This window comes from Procambarus clarkii, chromosome 68 (genome assembly GCF_040958095.1).
Source record: "Procambarus clarkii isolate CNS0578487 chromosome 68, FALCON_Pclarkii_2.0, whole genome shotgun sequence".
Classification (NCBI taxonomy): domain Eukaryota; kingdom Metazoa; phylum Arthropoda; class Malacostraca; order Decapoda; family Cambaridae; genus Procambarus; species Procambarus clarkii.
In genome coordinates this window covers 17,566,110-17,586,006 of record NC_091217.1, presented here as the reverse complement: position 1 = coordinate 17,586,006, position 19,897 = coordinate 17,566,110, and the positions used below count along the sequence as shown (strand labels likewise).

Sequence of the window (19,897 nt, the reverse complement as noted above, 5' to 3'; positions counted from 1 at the left end):
CTCTAAACATCTTCGATCGTTAAAGAATCTCTCCAAGACGTCTTTACACAGCAATAACACATTCTAAGATCATTTTAATTAACATTTATACTTCCTAAGACATCTTTCTGCTACAAATGATATTCTCATGACATCTTGAAACTACAAAGAATATTCTGATTCATCAATAATATCCTCCCTGGGGTCTTTATGTAAGAAGGATACTCTCTAGGAATTCTTTATACATTAAATGAACTCTCACTTCATTCAGAAGGTTCTCAGAATGTTCGGTAATATGTTTATTGTTTGTGATGTGTGTCTATGTATGTATTAACACGATGTACTGAACGGGGTGAGAATAGCTTGAGCTACCTCATCCCTTTGTGTGTATTTTACCTCAATAAACTTATTTCAATTTCAATTTATCACTTCATTGTTCTTCGTTTATTAAATAAATAGTCACTATACCACTAGCACTAGTAACAGTTACACTACAGTTTGTGGTAAACTTACCAAGACATGTCATTATGTAGTCACAATCAACTTTAGGGATTATTTCCATCTAAACATGTACAACTTTTGGTAACATTTCCTATGTTACGGAAAGCCACCGGGACTGCCACCATAACCGGGGCTGACGGCCACCATAACCGGGGCTGACGGCCACCATAACCGGGGCTGACAACTACCACCGGGGCTGACAACTACCACCGGGGCTGACAACCACCACCGGGGCTGACAACCACCACCGGGGCTGACGGCCACCATAACCGGGGCTGACGGCCACCATAACCGGGGCTGACGGCCACCATAACCGGGGCTGACAACTACCACCGGGGCTGACAACCACCACCGGGGCTGACAACCACCACCGGGGCTGACAACTACCACCGGGGCTGACAACCACCACCGGGGCTGACAACCACCACCGGGGCTGACAACTACCACCGGGGCTGAGAACTACCACCGGGGCTGACAACTACCACCGGGGCTGACAACCACCACCGGGGCTGACAACTACCACCGGGGCTGACAACTACCACCGGGGCTGACAACTACCACCGGGGCTGACAACTACCACCGGGGCTGACAACTACCACCGGGGCTGACAACTACCACCGGGGCTGACAACCACCACCGGGGTTGACAACCACCACCGGGGCTGACAACTACCACCGGGGCTGACAACTACCACCGGGGCTGACAACTACCACCGGGGCTGACAACTACCACCGAGGCTGACAACTACCACCGGGGCTGACAACTACCACCGGGGCTGACAACTACCACCGGGGCTGACAACTACCACCGGGGCTGACAACTACCACCGAGGCTGACAACTACCACCGGGGCTGACAACTACCACCGGGGCTGACAACCACCACCGGGGCTGACAACCACCACCGGGGCTGACAACCACCACCGGGGCTGACAACCACCACCGGGGCTGACAACCACCACCGGGGCTGACAACCACCACCGGGGCTGACAACCACCACCGGGGCTGACAACTACCACCGGGGCTGACAACCACCACCGGGGCTGACAACTACCACCGGGGCTGACAACCACCACCGGGGCTGACAACCACCACCGGGGCTGACAACCACCACCGGGGCTGACATCACGCATATCACTTGATATATCGGGTCTAACTTCCTGTTTAATAAGGAATTTTATTCTATTAATAATGTGAAATATCCAGTGGCCGAGCGTTTTAATTTATTCATTTATTCATCATACAAAAATGTATTCACCATTCACTCGTTTATATATTTATTAAACACCAGCCAGCCTCGTTAATGTGACCAAATGCCGTCATCCTTCACGTGGCCGCCTCTCTCACTCTATTGCGACTTATTGCGTATTGTTTCGTATTGTGAATGTCAAGTGTTTAAGTCAAGATAAATGGTCAAATGTGCAAGGGTGAACGAACTAATGACACTAGTGTCTTAGATAAGGTTTAGATAACATTTATCAAATATAACATTCAGTGGGTAGTCATACATGGTCCTGTAGGTAGTTATACATGGCCCTGTAGGTAGTCATACATGATCCTGTGGGTAGTCATACATGGTCCTGTAGGTAGTCATACATGGTCCTGTAGGTAGTCATACATGGTCCTGTAGGTAGTCATACATGGTCCTGTAGGTAGTCATACATGGCCCTGTAGGTAGTCATACATGATCCTGTGGGTAGTCATACATGATCCTGTGGGTAGTCATACATGGTCCTGTAGGTAGTCATACATGGCCCTGTAGGTAGTCATACATGGCCCTGTGGGTAGTCATATATGGCCCTGTAGGTAGTCATACATGGTCCTGTAGGTAGTTATACATGGCCCTGTAGGTAGTTATACATGGCCCTGTAGGTAGTCATACATGGCCCTGTAGGTAGTCATACATGGCCCTGTAGGTAGTCATACATGATCCTGTAGGTAGTCATACATGGCCCTGTAGGTAGTCATACATGGCCCTGTGGGTAGTCATACATGGTCCTGTAGGTAGTTATACATGGCCCTGTAGGTAGTCATACATGGTCCTGTGGGTAGTTATACATGGCCCTGTGGGTAGTTATACATGGCCATGTAGGTAGTCATACATGGTCCTGTAGGTAGTTATACATGGCCCTGTGGGTAGTCATACATGGTCCTGTGGGTAGTCATACATGGTCCTGTGGGTAGTCATACATGGTCCTGTGGGTAGTCATACATGGTCCTGTGGGTAGTCATACATGGCCCTGTAGGTAGTCATACATGGCCCTGTGGGTAGTCATACATGGCCCTGTGGGTAGTCATACATGGTCCTGTAGGTAGTTATACATGGCCCTGTGGGTAGTTATACATGGTCCTGTTGGTTGTCATACATGGTCCTGTAGGTAGTCATACATGGTCCTGTGGGTAGTTATACATGGCCCTGTTGGTTGTCATACATGGCCCTGTAGGTAGTCATACATGGCCCTGTAGGTAGTCATACATGGCCCTGTGGGTAGTCATACATGGCCCTGTGGGTAGTCATACATGGCCCTGTGGGTAGTCATACATGGTCCTGTAGGTAGTCATACATGGTCCTGTGGGTAGTCATACATGGCCCTGTGGGTAGTCATACATGACCCTGTGGGTAGTCATACATGGTCCTGTGGGTAGTCATACATGGTCCTGTGGGTAGTTATACATGGCCCTGTGGGTAGTTATACATGGCCATGTAGGTAGTCATACATGGTCCTGTAGGTAGTTATACATGGCCCTGTGGGTAGTCATACATGGTCCTGTGGGTAGTCATACATGGTCCTGTGGGTAGTCATACATGGCCCTGTGGGTAGTCATACATGGCCCTGTGGGTAGTCATACATGACCCTGTGGGTAGTCATACATGGCCCTGTGGGTAGTCATACATGGCCCTGTGGGTAGTCATACATGACCCTGTGGGTAGTCATACATGGCCCTGTGGGTAGTCATACATGGCCCTGTGGGTAGTCATACATGGCCCTGTGGGTAGTCATACATGACCCTGTGGGTAGTACCCCACACTGACAAACTTCTGTTGCACTACACTAAAGGTCACCGGAGTGAATAAATACAGTGAAGATTTTACTAAAAAATTCGCCCAAAAGGTTCCATAGTCTAAACTCTTGGGTACTTTTAACCCACATTTCACTACCCTGTGTTAAGAAAAAGTTGATGACTGTTCTCCCATTACTGGAGGCTTCTCTCTGATGGTGACTGTTCTCCCATTACTGGAGGCTTCTCTCTGATGGTGACTGTTCTCCCATTACTGGAGGCTTCTCTCTGATGGTGACTGTTCTCCCATTACTGGAGGCTTCTCTCTGATGGTGACTGTTCTCCCATTACTGGAGGCTTCTCTCTGATGGTGACTGTTCTCCCATTACTGGAGGCTTCTCTCTGATGGTGACTGTTCTCCCATTACTGGAGGCTTCTCTCTGATGGTGACTGTTCTCCCATTACTGGAGGCTTCTCTCTGATGGTGACTGTTCTCCCATTACTGGAGGCTTCTCTCTGATGGTGACTGTTGTTCCATTACTGGAGGCTTCTCTCTGATGGTGACTGTTGTTCCATTACTGGAGGCTTCTCTCTGATGGTGACTGTTGTTCCATTACTGGAGGCTTCTCTCTGATGGTGACTGTTGTTCCATTACTGGAGGCTTCTCTCTGATGGTGACTGTTGTTCCATTACTGGAGGCTTCTCTCTGATGGTGACTGTTGTTCCATTACTGGAGGCTTCTCTCTGATGGTGACTGTTGTTCCATTACTGGAGGCTTCTCTCTGATGGTGACTGTTGTTCCATTACTGGAGGCTTCTCTCTGATGGTGACTGTTGTTCCATTACTGGAGGCTTCTCTCTGATGGTGACTGTTGTTCCATTACTGGAGGCTTCTCTCTGATGGTGACTGTTCTCCCATTACTGGAGGCTTCTCTCTGATGGTGACTGTTGTCCCATTACTGGAGGCTTCTCTCTGATGGTGACTGTTCTCCCATTACTGGAGGCTTCTCTCTGATGGTGACTGTTCTCCCATTACTGGAGGCTTCTCTCTGATGGTGACTGTTCTCCCATTACTGGAGGCTTCTCTCTGATGGTGACTGTTCTCCCATTACTGGAGGCTTCTCTCTGATGGTGACTGTTCTCCCATTACTGGAGGCTTCTCTCTGATGGTGACTGTTGTTCCATTACTGAAGGCTTCTCTCTGATGGTGACTGTTCTCCCATTACTGGAGGCTTCTCTCTGATGGTGACTGTTCTCCCATTACTGGAGGCTTCTCTCTGATGGTGACTGTTGTTCCATTACTGGAGGCTTCTCTCTGATGGTGACTGTTCTCCCATTACTGGAGGCTTCTCTCTGATGGTGACTGTTGTTCCATTACTGGAGGCTTCTCTCTGATGGTGACTGTTGTTCCATTACTGGAGGCTTCTCTCTGATGGTGAGTGTTGTTCCATTACTGGAGGCTTCTCTCTGATGGTGACTGTTCTCCCATTACTGGAGGCTTCTCTCTGATGGTGACTGTTGTTCCATTACTGGAGGCTTCTCTCTGATGGTGACTGTTGTTCCATTACTGGAGGCTTCTCTCTGATGGTGACTGTTCTCCCATTACTGGAGGCTTCTCTCTGATGGTGACTGTTGTCCCATTACTGGAGGCTTCTCTCTGATGGTGACTGTTCTCCCATTACTGGAGGCTTCTCTCTGATGGTGACTGTTCTCCCATTACTGGAGGCTTCTCTCTGATGGTGACTGTTGTTCCATTACTGGAGGCTTCTCTCTGATGGTGACTGTTCTCCCATTACTGGAGGCTTCTCTCTGATGGTGACTGTTGTCCCATTACTGGAGGCTTCTCTCTGATGGTGACTGTTCTCCCATTACTGGAGGCTTCTCTCTGATGGTGACTGTTCTCCCATTACTGGAGGCTTCTCTCTGATGGTGACTGTTGTTCCATTACTGGAGGCTTCTCTCTGATGGTGACTGTTCTCCCATTAATGGAAGCTTCTCTCTGATGGTGACTGTTCTCCCATTACTGGAGGCTTCTCTCTGATGGTGACTGTTCTCCCATTACTGGAGGCTTCTCTCTGATGGTGACTGTTGTTCCATTACTGGAGGCTTCTCTCTGATGGTGACTGTTGTTCCATTACTGGAGGCTTCTCTCTGATGGTGACTGTTCTCCCATTACTGGAGGCTTCTCCCTGATGGTGACTGTTGTCCCATTACTGGAGGCTTCTCTCTGATGGTGACTGTTCTCCCATTACTGGAGGCTTCTCACTGGTGGTGACTGTTCTCCCATTACTGGAGGCTTCTCACTGGTGGTGACTGTTCTCCCATTACTGGAGGCTTCTCCCTGATGGTGACTGTTGTCCCATTACTGGAGGCTTCTCTCTGATGGTGACTGTTCTCCCATTACTGGAGGCTTCTCACTGGTGGTGACTGTTCTCCCATTACTGGAGGCTTTTCACTTCTCAGCCCAACCCTCCTCCCACACCTGTACTTGCTCCATGGACCCCCCCCCCCCACTCATCACCCTCCAACACAGGCATCAACTCACTCTCCCTGAACGTGATTGCATTATCCCCCCCCCCCTCTCACCACAGACAGTCCTCGCTCCGCCCCACATTATGTATTCGTATGGAGAAAAATTCCTCACTCCGGTCTTAAGGAATTCTTATGGAGCAAATACTGTCTACCGCACCACCTGTTTGATCTAGATGAATTACTGTCCGAGACTTCCATTTTCCGAGGATATGTTAATAATGTTCGCACTATTATTATTGTGAACACTATTAATGTTAATAGTGTTCACTAAACTTAGTCACTTGTTCTGAAATAACTATGTCTGGTGAACAGTGAAGTAATAATAGGAGCTTAAACTCGGTATCTCAATTGTTCTATTTAATTAAGTCTGAAATAACTACATATTTAAATCTCGGGAAATTGAACTGATGATAATAAAGTTACAAGAGTGAACCAAAGTGGAGGACAGGATCTGGAGCTCGGTAACTAACTTGTTTGTTCTTAATGCGTCAGAAATAACTATTTTAATTTTCGTGAAAACTGGGCTGATAATACTGAAACTATAGAAGCGAACTAAGGCGGAGGACAGGAGCTATATCTCGGTAACTAATTCATTTGTACTTTATGTGACAAATAACTAGATTTTAATTTTAGTGAAGATCACATTGATTGTAACAAAATAAGGTTGAACTAAGGCGGAGGACAGGAGCTTAACCTTGGTAACTATTTTCTTTTCTCAATGCGTCTGAAATATGTGTTTTAAATTTTACAGAAATTGACCTAATAATAACGAACTTACAAGATGAAATTAAGGCGGAGGACAAGAGCTGCAAATCGGTAACTTACCTTTCATCATTTACTACATCTGAAATACGGTGGTTTTAATTTTCAGGATAGTTAGGTTATTAGTAACAAAGTTACAAGAGGAAACAGAGGCGGGGGACATGAGCTGAAACTCTAACAAACTTTTTCTGTTTAATACGTTCGAAATATTTCTGTTTTAAATCTCGGGAAAATTGAATTTATAGTAGCGAACTAAGGCGGAGGACAAGAGTTAGAGCTCACTAACTAACTTAACTTCGTTTAATACTTCCGAAATAACTACCTTTTATATCTTAAAAACTAGCGTTGATAATAATAAAACTACATCTATAAACATTAAGAGGCGGGTCCAAGAACTAACATTTGACATTATTAATTACTTCACATAACATTAAATAACATATCCTCTGAAAATGGAAAACCTCTGACTGTAATTTACCCTAAAACAGGTGGTACGGTCGAAGTGACATTTTCTCCATAAGAACTCCATATGACCGCAACGACGATATTTTCTCCATAACAATTCCTTAACACCATATCGAGGAAGTGGACTGCCAGATTTTCCTCAAACACGGGGTGCGGCTCAGCGAGGAACTGGCTGAAAACCAAAATTCCTCTCTAAGCCTTCAGTCTTTCTACTCAGACTAACCCAGCGTCGACCCTGGAGGGCGCTACGGACAGATTACCCCAACATCCACCCTGGGGGAGAAAGGTAAGAGAGGTTTACCTTGGGGACGGTGGAGGAGTCGAGCTGGATGTTGTCGTAGAGGGCCCGCAGCCTCCAGGCCGGGGTGTCCGGGATGGGGCCCCTGGCCGCCGACACCCCCGTCTGCGACCCGTTGATGCTCAGCAGCTGCAGGATGTCCCACTCTGTGGAGCACACCAAGCCACCTGTTAGTTGTCGCTCCCAGTCCACTGGTGTACATCATACACGAAACGCGCACACGTGTAAATAACAGGTGCACGTGAGTGCACACACACACGCGCACACAGATACACACACACACACGCACGCACACACGCGCACACACACACACACGCCACGCACGGACACACACACACACACACACACACACACACACACACACACACACACACACACACACGCACGCACACACACGCCACGCCCGGACACACACACACGCACGCACGCACACGCACACACACACACGCCACGCACGGACACACACACACACACACACACACACACACGCACACACACGCACACACACACACACGCACACGCCACGCCACGCACGGACATAACTGGAGGCTGGAAACATGGACAAGTCACAGAGATGATGTAACATGAATAATAATAAATAATAATAATAATAAAAGAATAAGAATAATATGATCAATAATAGAGAAAAATCACAGTAATGTGATCAATGAGAAAATCCACAACTCGGGTTGCAATTCTTTTGACCATGTCGTGGCCTAGTGGTGTACAGCGTGTGTCTGGTCATACCCAGCGCATAGTTTCGAATCCTCAAAACAGCCCCCTGTGGATTTTCTCGTGATTAATAATATTAATACCACCCATAGACGTGAACAGGACTCCCGTATTCAACAATAATATTTGGGTCCTGTGCGAAATCTTTCAGATGTTAGACAACACCTGACCCAACACCGTACATGTAACCTCTCCAACAACTACCCAACAACATCTGACTACCACATAGGTGTTCCCTAAGCACTCACACAGGAATCGCGACTCTCTCACCGCCCTAAATATGCAAAAATATGGAAGCTATATTAGCGGCAGGCGGGCCACCACCCTCTCTCTCACTCCCACACACCAAACATTTATAAGAAAATTAAGACTACAGAATATTCTGTCAATACAACACCCCGCATCGCTGAAGATGTAGTGTAGTTCTAGTTTACTAACTACAGAGTTTACGTAAACAGTGACGTAATAATAATAATAGTAAATAATAGTAATTAAATAAAATACAAGAAAATAATATATATTATTATTTATTTAGCATTATTTCAATATATTAATAACTACAAATAATAACAGTAGAGACCTTAAGCTCGGCAAGGTGGAGAGGTTCATAAGGAGACAAGGAACACTGAGCAAGGTCTATGACAACTTAATTTTGGAATTTTCCAGATTCTCAATTAACAAATTTTTTTAAACAGAATTCCGCTGGGAATATTTTCTTCTCAAAGAGCCTAACTTGCACTGTGTTGCCACCTGTCACTGTGTGTTGCCACCTGTCACTCTGTGTTGCCACCTGTCACTCTGTGTTGCCACCTGTCACTCTGTGTTGCCACCTGTCACTCTGTGTTGCCACCTGTCACTCTGTGTTGCCACCTGTCACTCTGTGTTGCCACCTGTCACTCTGTGTTGCCACCTGTCACTCTGTGTTGCCACCTGTCACTCTGTGTTGCCACCTGTCACTCTGTGTTGCCACCTGTCACTCTGTGTTGCCACCTGTCACTCTGTGTTGCCACCTGTCACTCTGTGTTGCCACCTGTCACTCTGTGTTGCCACCTGTCACTCTGTGTTGCCACCTGTCACTCTGTGTTGCCACCTGTCACTCTGTGTTGCCACCTGTCACTCTGTGTTGCCACCTGTCACTCTGTGTTGCCACCTGTCACTCTGTGTTGCCACCTGTCACTCTGTGTTGCCACCTGTCACTCTGTGTTGCCACCTGTCACTCTGTGTTGCCACCTGTCACTCTGTGGTGCCACCTGTCACTCTGTGTTGCCACCTGTCACTCTGTGTTGCCAGCTGGCACCAGCAGCTGGGAGAGATACACCGTCTGAAACAGTTATGCCACCCAGCACCAAGTGTCCACCACCCTACACCCTACACCAGCACCAAGTGTCCACCACCCTACACCAGCACCAAGTGTCCACCACCCTACACCCTACACCAGCACCAAGTGTCCACCACCCTACACCAGCACCAAGTGTCCACCACCCTACACCAGCACCAAGTGTCCACCACCCTACACCAGCACCAAGTGTCCACCACCCTACACCAGCACCAAGTGTCCACCACCCTACACCCTACACCAGCACCAAGTGTCCACCACCCTACACCAGCACCAAGTGTCCACCACCCTACACCAGCATCAAGTGTCCACCACCCTACACCCTACACCAGCACCAAGTGTCCACCACCCTACACCAGCACCAAGTGTCCACCACCCTACACCAGCACCAAGTGTCCACCACCCTACACCAGCATCAAGTGTCCACCACCCTACACCAGCACCAAGTGTCCACCACCCTACACCAGCACCAAGTGTCCACCACCCTACACCAGCACCAAGTGTCCACCACCCTACACCAGCACCAAGTGTCCACCACCCTACACCCTACACCAGCACCAAGTGTCCACCACCCTACACCAGCACCAAGTGTCCACCACCCTACACCCTACACCAGCACCAAGTGTCCACCACCCTACACCAGCACCAAGTGTCCACCACCCTACACCCTACACCAGCACCAAGTGTCCACCACCCTACACCAGCACCAAGTGTCCACCACCCTACACCAGCACCAAGTGTCCACCACCCTACACCAGCACCAAGTGTCCACCACCCTACACCAGCACCAAGTGTCCACCACCCTACACCAGCACCAAGTGTCCACCACCCTACACCAGCACCAAGTGTCCACCACCCTACACCAGCACCAAGTGTCCACCACCCTACACCAGCACCAAGTGTCCACCACCCTACACCAGCACCAAGTGTCCACCACCCTACACCAGCACCAAGTGTCCACCACCCTACACCCTACACCAAGTGTCCACCACCCTACACCAGCACCAAGTGTCCACCAGCCTACACCAGCACCAAGTGTCCACCACCCGGAGCCGGTCGGCCGAGTGGACAGCACGCAGGACTTGTGATCCTGTGGTCCTGGGTTCGATCCCAGGCGCCGGCGAGAAACAATGGGCAGAGTTTCTTTCACCCTATGCCCCTGTTACCTAGCAGTAAAATAGGAACCTGGGTGTTAGTCAGCTGTCACGGGCTGCTTCCTGGGGGTGGAGGCCTGGTCGAGGACCGGGCCGCGGGGACACTAAAAGCCCCGAAATCATCTCAAGATAACCTCAAGATAACCCTACACCAGCACCAAGTGTCCACCACCCTACACCCTACACCAGCACCAAGTGTCCACCACCCTACACCAGCACCAAGTGTCCACCACCCTACACCAGCACCAAGTGTCCACCACCCTACACCAGCACCAAGTGTCCACCACCCTACACCAGCACCAAGTGTCCACCACCCTACACCAGCACCAAGTGTCCACCACCCTACACCAGCACCAAGTGTCCACCACCCTACACCAGCACCAAGTGTGCACCACCCTACACCAGCACCAAGTGTGCACCACCCTACACCAGCACCAAGTGTCCACCACCCTACACCAGCACCAAGTGTCCACCACCCTACACCAGCACCAAGTGTCCACCACCCTACACCAGCACCAAGTGTCCCACCACCCTACACCAGCACCAAGTGTCCACCACCCTACACCAGCACCAAGTGTCCACCACCCTACACCAGCACCAAGTGTCCACCACCCTACACCAGCACCAAGTGTCCACCACCCTACACCAGCACCAAGTGTCCACCACCCTACACCAGCACCAAGTGTCCACCACCCTACACCAGCACCAGTGTCCACCACCCTACACCAGCACCAAGTGTCCACCACCCTACACCAGCACACAAGTTGTCCACCACCCTACACCAGCACCAAGTGTCCCACCACCCTACACCAGCACCAGTGTCCACCACCCTACACCTACACCAGCACCAAGTGTCCACCACCCTACACCAGCACCAAGTGTCCACCACCCTACACCCTACACCAGCACCAAGTGTCCACCACCCTACACCCTACACCAGCACCAAGTGTGCACCACCCTACACCAGCACCAAGTGTCCACCACCCTACACCAGCACCAAGTGTCCACCACCCTACACCAGCACCAAGTGTCCACCACCCTAACACAGCACCAAGTGTGCACCACCCTACACCAGCACCAAGTGTCCACCACCCTACACCCTACACCAGCACCAAGTGTGCACCACCCTACACCAGCACCAAGTGTCCACCCACCCTACACCCTACACCAGCACCAAGTGTCCACCACCCTAACACCAGCACCAAGTGTCCACCACCCTACACCAGCACCAAGTGTCCACCACCCTACACCAGCACCAAGTGTGCACCACCCTACACCAGCACCAAGTGTCCACCACCCTACACCCTACACCAGCACCAAGTGTCCACCACCCTACACCAGCACCAAGTGTCCACCACCCTACACCAGCACCAAGTGTCCACCACCCTACACCAGCACCAAGTGTCCACCACCCTACACCAGCACCAAGTGTCCACCACCCTACACCAGCACCAAGTGTCCACCACCCTACACCAGCACCAAGTGTCCACCACCCTACACCAGCACCAAGTGTCCACCACCCTACACCAGCACCAAGTGTCCACCACCCTACACCAGCACCAAGTGTCCACCACCCTACACCAGCACCCAAGTGTCCACCACCCTACACCAGCACCAAGTGTCCACCACCCTACACCCTACACCAGCACCAAGTGTCCACCACCCTACACCAGCACCAAGTGTCCACCACCCTACACCCTACACCAGCACCAAGTGTCCACCACCCTACACCAGCACCAAGTGTCCACCACCCTACACCAGCACCAAGTGTCCACCACCCTACACCAGCACCAAGTGTCCACCACCCTACACCAGCACCCAAGTGTCCACCACCCTACACCAGCACCAAGTGTCCACCACCCTACACAGCACCAAGTGTCACCACCCTACACCAGCACCAAGTGTCCACCACCCTACACCAGCACCAAGTGTCCACCCCTACACCCTACACCAGCACCAATGTGTCCACCACCCTACACCAGCACCAGTGTCCACCACCCTACACCAGCACCAAGTGTCCACCACCTACACCAGCACCAAGTGTCCACCACCCTACACCAGCACCAAGTGTCCACCACCCTAACCAGCACCAAGTGTCCACCACCCTACACCAGCACAAGTGTCCACCACCCTACACCAGCACCAAGTGTCCACCACCCTACACCAGCACAAGTGTCCACCACCCTACACCAGCACCAAGTGTCCACCACCCTACACCAGCACCAAGTGTCCACCACCCTACACCAGCACCAAGTGTCCACCACCCTACACCAGCACCAAGTGTCCACCACCCACCCTACACCAGCACCAAGTGTCCACCACCCTACACCAGCACCAAGTGTCCACCACCCTACACCAGCACCAAGTGTCCACCCACCCTACACCAGCACCAAGTGTCCACCACCCTACACCAGCACCAAGTGTGCACCACCCTACACCACAGCACCAAGTGTCCACCACCACCCTACACCAGCACCAAGTGTCCACCACCACCCTACACCAGCACCAAGTGTCCACCACCCTACACCAGCACCAAGTGTCCACCACCCTACACCCCTACACCAGCACCAAGTGTCCACCACCCTACAACCCTACACCAGCACCAAGTGTCCACCACCCTACACCATGCACCAAGTGTCCACCACCCTACACCAGCACCAAGTGTCCACCACCCTACACCAGCACCAAGTGTCCACCACCCTACACCAGCACAAGTGTCCACCACCCTACACCAGCACCAAGTGTCCACCCACCCTACACCAGCACCAAGTGTCCACCACCCTACACCAGCACCAAGTGTCCACCACCCTACACCAGCACCAAGTGTGCACACCCTACACCAGCACCAAGTGTCCACCACCCTACACCAGCACCAAGTGTCCACCACCCTACACCAGCACCAAGTGTCCACCACCCTACACCAGCACCAAGTGTCCACCACCCTACACCAGCACCAAGTGTCCACCACCCTACACCAGCACCAAGTGTCCACCACCCTACACCAGCACCAAGTGTCCACCACCCTACACCAGCACCAAGTGTCCACCACCCTACACCAGCACCAAGTGTCCACCACCCTACACCAGCACCAAGTGTCCACCACCCTACACCAGCACCAAGTGTCCACCACCCTACACCAGCACCAAGTGTCCCACCACCCTACACCAGCACCAAGTGTCCACCACCCTACACCCTACACCAGCACCAAGTGTCCACCACCCTACACCAGCACCAAGTGTCCACCACCCTACACCAGCACCAAGTGTCCACCACCCTACACCAGTACCAAGTGTCCACCACACCTACACCAGCACCAAGTGTCCACCACCCTACACCAGCACCAAGTGTCCACCACCCTACACCAGCACCAAGTGTCCACCACCCTACACCAGCACCAACGTGTCCACCACCCTACACCCTACACCAGCACCAAGTGTCCACCACCCTACACCCTACACCAGCACCAACTGTGCACCACCCTACACCAGCACCAAGTGTCCACCACCCTACACCAGCACCAAGTGTCCACCACCCTACACCAGCACCAAGTGTCCACCACCCTACACCAGCACCAAGTGTCCACCACCCTACACCAGCACCAAGTGTCCACCACCCTACACCAGCACCAAGTGTCCACCACCCTACACCAGCACCAAGTGTCCACCACCCTACACCAGCACCAAGTGTCCACACCCTACACCAGCACCAGTGTCCCACCACCCTACACCAGCACCAAGTGTCCACCACCCTACACCAGCACCAAGTGTCCACCACCCTACACCAGCACCAAGTGTCCACCACCCTACACCAGCACCAAGTGTCCACCACCCTACACCAGCACCAAGTGTCCACCACCCTACACCAGCACCAAGTGTCCACCACCCTACACCAGCACCAAGTGTCCACCACCCTACCCAGCACCAAGTGTCCACCACCCTACACCAGCACCAAGTGTCCACACCCACACCAGCACCAAGTGTCCACCACCCTACACCAGCACCAAGTGTCCACCACCCTACACCAGCACCAAGTGTCCCACCACCCTACACCAGCACCAAGTGTCCACCACCCTACACCAGCACCAAGTGTCCACCACCCTACACCCTACACCAGCACCAAGTGTCCACCACCCTACACCAGCACCAAGTGTCCACCACCCTATACCAGCACCAAGTGTCCACCACCCTACACCAGCACCAAGTGTCCACCACCCTACACCAGCACCAAGTGTCCACCACCCTACACCAGCACCAAGTGTCCACCACCCTACACCCTACACCAGCAACAAGTGTCCACCACCCTACACCCTACACCAGCACCAAGTGTCCACCACCCTACACCAGCACCAAGTGTCCACCACCCTACACCAGCACCAAGTGTCCACCACCCTACACCCTACACCAGCACCAAGTGTCCACCACCCTACACCAGCACCAAGTGTCCACCACCCTACACCCTACACCAGCACCAAGTGTTCACCACCCTACACCAGCACCAAGTGTCCACCACCCTACACCAGCACCAAGTGTCCACCACCCTACACCAGCACCAAGTGTCCACCACCCTACACCAGCACCAAGTGTCCACCACCCTACACCAGCACCAAGTGTCCACCACCCTACACCAGCACCAAGTGTCCACCACCCTACACCAGCACCAAGTGTCCACCACCCTACACCAGCACCAAGTGTCCACCACCCTACACCAGCACCAAGTGTCCACCACCCTACACCAGCACCAAGTGTCCACCACCCTACACCAGCACCAAGTGTCCACCACCCTACACCAGCACCAAGTGTCCACCACCCTACACCAGCACCAAGTGTCCACCACCCTACACCAGCACCAAGTGTCCACCACCCTACACCAGCACCAAGTGTCCACCACCCTACACCAGCACCAAGTGTCCACCACCCTACACCAGCACCAAGTGTCCACCACCCTACACCAGCACCAAGTGTCCACCACCCTACACCAGCACCAAGTGTCCACCACCCTACACCAGCACCAAGTGTCCACCACCCTACACCAGCACCAAGTGTCCACCACCCTACACCAGCACCAAGTGTCCACCACCCTACACCAGCACCAAGTGTCCACCACCCTACACCAGCACCAAGTGTCCACCACCCTACACCAGCACCAAGTGTCCACCACCCTACACCCTACACCAGCACCAAGTGTCCACCACCCTACACCCTACACCAGCACCAAGTGTCCACCACCCTACACCAGCACCAAGTGTCCACCACCCTACACCCTACACCAGCAACAAGTGTCCACCACCCTACACCCTACACCAGCAACAAGTGTCCACCACCCTACACCCTACACCAGCACCAAGTGTCCACCACCCTACACCAGCACCAAGTGTCCACCACCCTACACCAGCACCAAGTGTCCACCACCCTACACCAGCACCAAGTGTCCACCACCCTACACCAGCACCAAGTGTCCACCACCCTACACCAGCACCAAGTGTCCACCACCCTACACCAGCACCAAGTGTCCACCACCCTACACCAGCACCAAGTGTCCACCACCCTACACCAGCACCAAGTGTCCACCACCCTACACCAGCACCAAGTGTCCACCACCCTACACCAGCACCAAGTGTCCACCACCCTACACCCTACACCAGCACCAAGTGTCCACCACCCTACACACAGGCGCCGGCGAGAAACAAAAAATGAGTAGAGTTTCTTTCACCCTGATGCATCTGTTACCTAGCAGTAAATAGGTACCTGGGAGTTATACAGCTGTTATGGGCTGCTTCCTGTGTGTACTCACCTAGTTGTGTCTGCAGGATCGAGCATTGACTCTTGGATCCCGCCTTTCGAGCATCGGTTGTTTACAGCAGTGACCCCTGTCCCATTTCCCTATCATACCTGGTTTTAAAATTATGAATAGTATTTGCTTCCACAACCTGTTCCTGAAGTGCATTCCATTTTCGCACTACTCTCACGCTAAAAGAAAACTTCCTAACATCTCTGTGACTCATCTGAGTTTCAAGCTTCCATCCATGTCCCCTCGTTCTGTTACTATTCCACGTGAACATTTCGTCTATGTCCACTCTGTCAATCCCTCTGAGTATTTTATACGTTCCTATCATGTCCCCCCTCTCCCTTCTTCTTTCTAGTGTCGTAAAGCACAGTGTGTGTGTGTGTGTGTGTGTGTGTGTGTGTGTGTGTGTGTGTGTGTGTGTGTGTGTGTGTGTGTGTGTGTGTGTGTGTGTGTGTGTGTGTGTGTGGAAAAAAAAGTTAGTAGTTAGTAACAGCTGATTGACAGTTGAGAGGCGAGCCGAAAGAGCAGATCTCAACTCCCGCAAGCACAACTAGGTGAACACACAGCGTGGGGCCAAAATATTAATTAAAGCCATACAAAAATACTGTCGTTTTCCATCGTATTCGAGCGGGAAAATATGTAATAGGAGCAGGAGAAGGCACTTCCCGCGCCGCTAATGACGTGACGTCTCTAAATGGGAATTCCCGGGATTCCGTCTCTTTTCTGCCCTCGCTAAAAATATTTTGGTCCGAAAGGAAATAATAGAACGAAAACGTTTTGTCTTTGGAATTGTTTGTTAAAATTAGTAGTGTTTGTTACACGCCCCCCCAGCCCCCCCCCCCCCCTCTCAACTACCTGTGTTACTGTTCCACGCCCCCCCCACTAACTGTGTTAGTGTTCCACGCCCCCCCCCCCCCACTACCTGTGTTAGTGTTCCACACCACGAAAGAATTTACACGTGATGAACAATATGACACAGAAAATACAGCATATATCGTATATATGTATGGCAGTGTTGGACCACGAAGGATGGATTAAGACAGGAAAATGCTTAAGGAAATTCGTGTCTTAATTCTTCCTTCGAGGTCCGACACTGCCATACATATATATATATATATTAGTATATTTTGGTAGCAGTCTTTCCTGTAGACATATTATTAAATATGACCGAAAATGTAAGATTAATAATTCTAACACGAATTTTCTCGATCTTTCTTATGTTTCTTTTCACTGTTGATGGTAAATCAAAAATCAATTCTCCAAAATTCATTTTTATTTCTAGTGTGACGCGACACTTGAGCGCGTTTCGTAAAACTTATTACATTTTCAAAGACTTTAGTTTACACACCCACACAACTATAACTGAATAGAGCTTAAACATCTTCGATTTTTTATACCTGCATTTGGGCGAGGTGATATGTTACAACAGTTTTGGATGAGGTGAAAACAAACTTTCAACACAAGCCAGAACACGAAACAATGGGTATTGAAGATCAGAATGGAAGTAATTGCAGAGGGCCTATTGGCCCATATTTCTTGATGCTTCTATATTGGAGTGGAGTCTTGAAGTGGGTAGAATATAGTTATGCATTAATTGGCTGTTGATTGCTGGTGTTGACTTCTTGATGTGTAGTGCCTCGCAGATGTCAAGCCGCCTGCTATCGCTGTATCTATCGATGATTTCTGTGTTGTTTGCTAAGATTTATCTGGTGATGGTTTGTTTGTGGGAAGAGATTATATGTTCCTTAATGGAGCCCTGTTGCTTATGCATCGTTAAACGCCTGGAAAGAGATGTTGTTGTCTTGGTTGTGGGAAGAGATTATCTCTTCCCACAACCAAACCATCGCCAGAGAAACCCTAGTAAACAACACAGAAATCATCGATAGATACAGCGATAGCAGGCGGCTTGACGTTTGCGAGGCACTACACATCAAGAAGTCAACACCAGCAATCAACAGCCAATTAATGCACAACTATATTCTACCCACCTCAAGACTCCGCTCCAATATAGAAGCATCAAGAAATATGGACCAATAGGCTTTCTACAAACACTTCTATTCAATACCCATTGTTTCGTGTTCTGTCTTGTGTTGATGAAATTAATACCCTATTAATGCCACCTCTTGTTCTGTCTTGTGTTGATGAAATTAATACCCTATTAATGCCACCTCACCCCATCCACCTCACTCAAATGTAGATATAAAATCGGAGATGCGTAAGTTCTATTCAGTTGTGTATTTGTAAACTAAAAGTCTTTGAAAATGTAATAAGTTTTACGATACGCGCTCGTGTCGCGTCAGACTAGAAATAAAAATGAATTTTGGAGAATTGATTTTTGATTTACCTCCAACAGTGAAAAGAAATGTACGAAAGATTGAGAAAATTCGTGTTAGAATTATTAATCTTACTTTTTCGGTCATATTTAATAATATATATATATATATATATATATATATATATATATATATATATATATATATATATATATATATATATATATGTATATATATGTATGTATATATATACATACATATATATATATATATATATATAATATATAATATATAATATATATATATATAATATATATTATATATATATATTATATATTATATATATATATTATATAATATTATATATATATATATATAATATATAATATATAATATATATATATATAATATATATAATATATATTATATATATATAATATATATAATATATATTATATATTATATATATATATATATATATATATATATATATATATATATATATATATATATATATATATATATATATATATATATATATATATGTCGTACCTAGTAGCCAGAACGCACTTCTCAGCCTACTATACAATGCCCGATTTGCCTAATAAGCAAAGTTTTCATGAATTATTTGTTTTTCGACTACCTAACCTTACCTAACTTTTTCGGCTACCTAACTTAACCTAACCTATAAAGATAGGTTAGGTAGGGTTTGTTAGGTTCGGTCATATATCTACGTTAATTTTAACTCCAATAAAAAAAATTGACCTCATATAGAATGAAATGGGTAGCTTTATCATTTCATAAGAAAAAAATTTGAGAAAATATATTACTTCAAGAAAACTTGGCTTATTAGGCAAATCGGGCCATGCATTAGTAGGCAGAGAAGTGCGTTCTGGCTACTAGGTACGACATTATATATATATATATATATATATATATATATATATATATATATATATATATATATATATGTGAAACGCCAGAGAAAACATGATAGAGACTGAAGTAACTGGAGGCGAGACCACACTGGGAGGTGTTGATCCGCTCACAGATAACAAACAACAGCGGGTCAGTAAACACACAA

General features: G+C 49.2%; 1 protein-coding gene across 1 annotated transcript in view; it reads right to left on the bottom strand.

The window, feature by feature from the left end:
* LOC123774662 (kielin/chordin-like protein) overlaps positions 1–17,158 on the bottom strand; it is a 28,932-nt gene extending 11,774 nt beyond the window's left edge. Inside the window, exons 1-2 of the mRNA XM_069310988.1 lie at positions 17,146–17,158; positions 7,538–7,725 (exon numbers count right to left, since the gene is read on the bottom strand). Coding sequence (XP_069167089.1) covers positions 7,538–7,725; positions 17,146–17,158 — 201 coding nt within the window. The remainder of the gene's footprint in view (positions 1–7,537; positions 7,726–17,145) is intronic.
* Between the last annotated feature and the right edge of the window lie 2,739 nt (positions 17,159–19,897).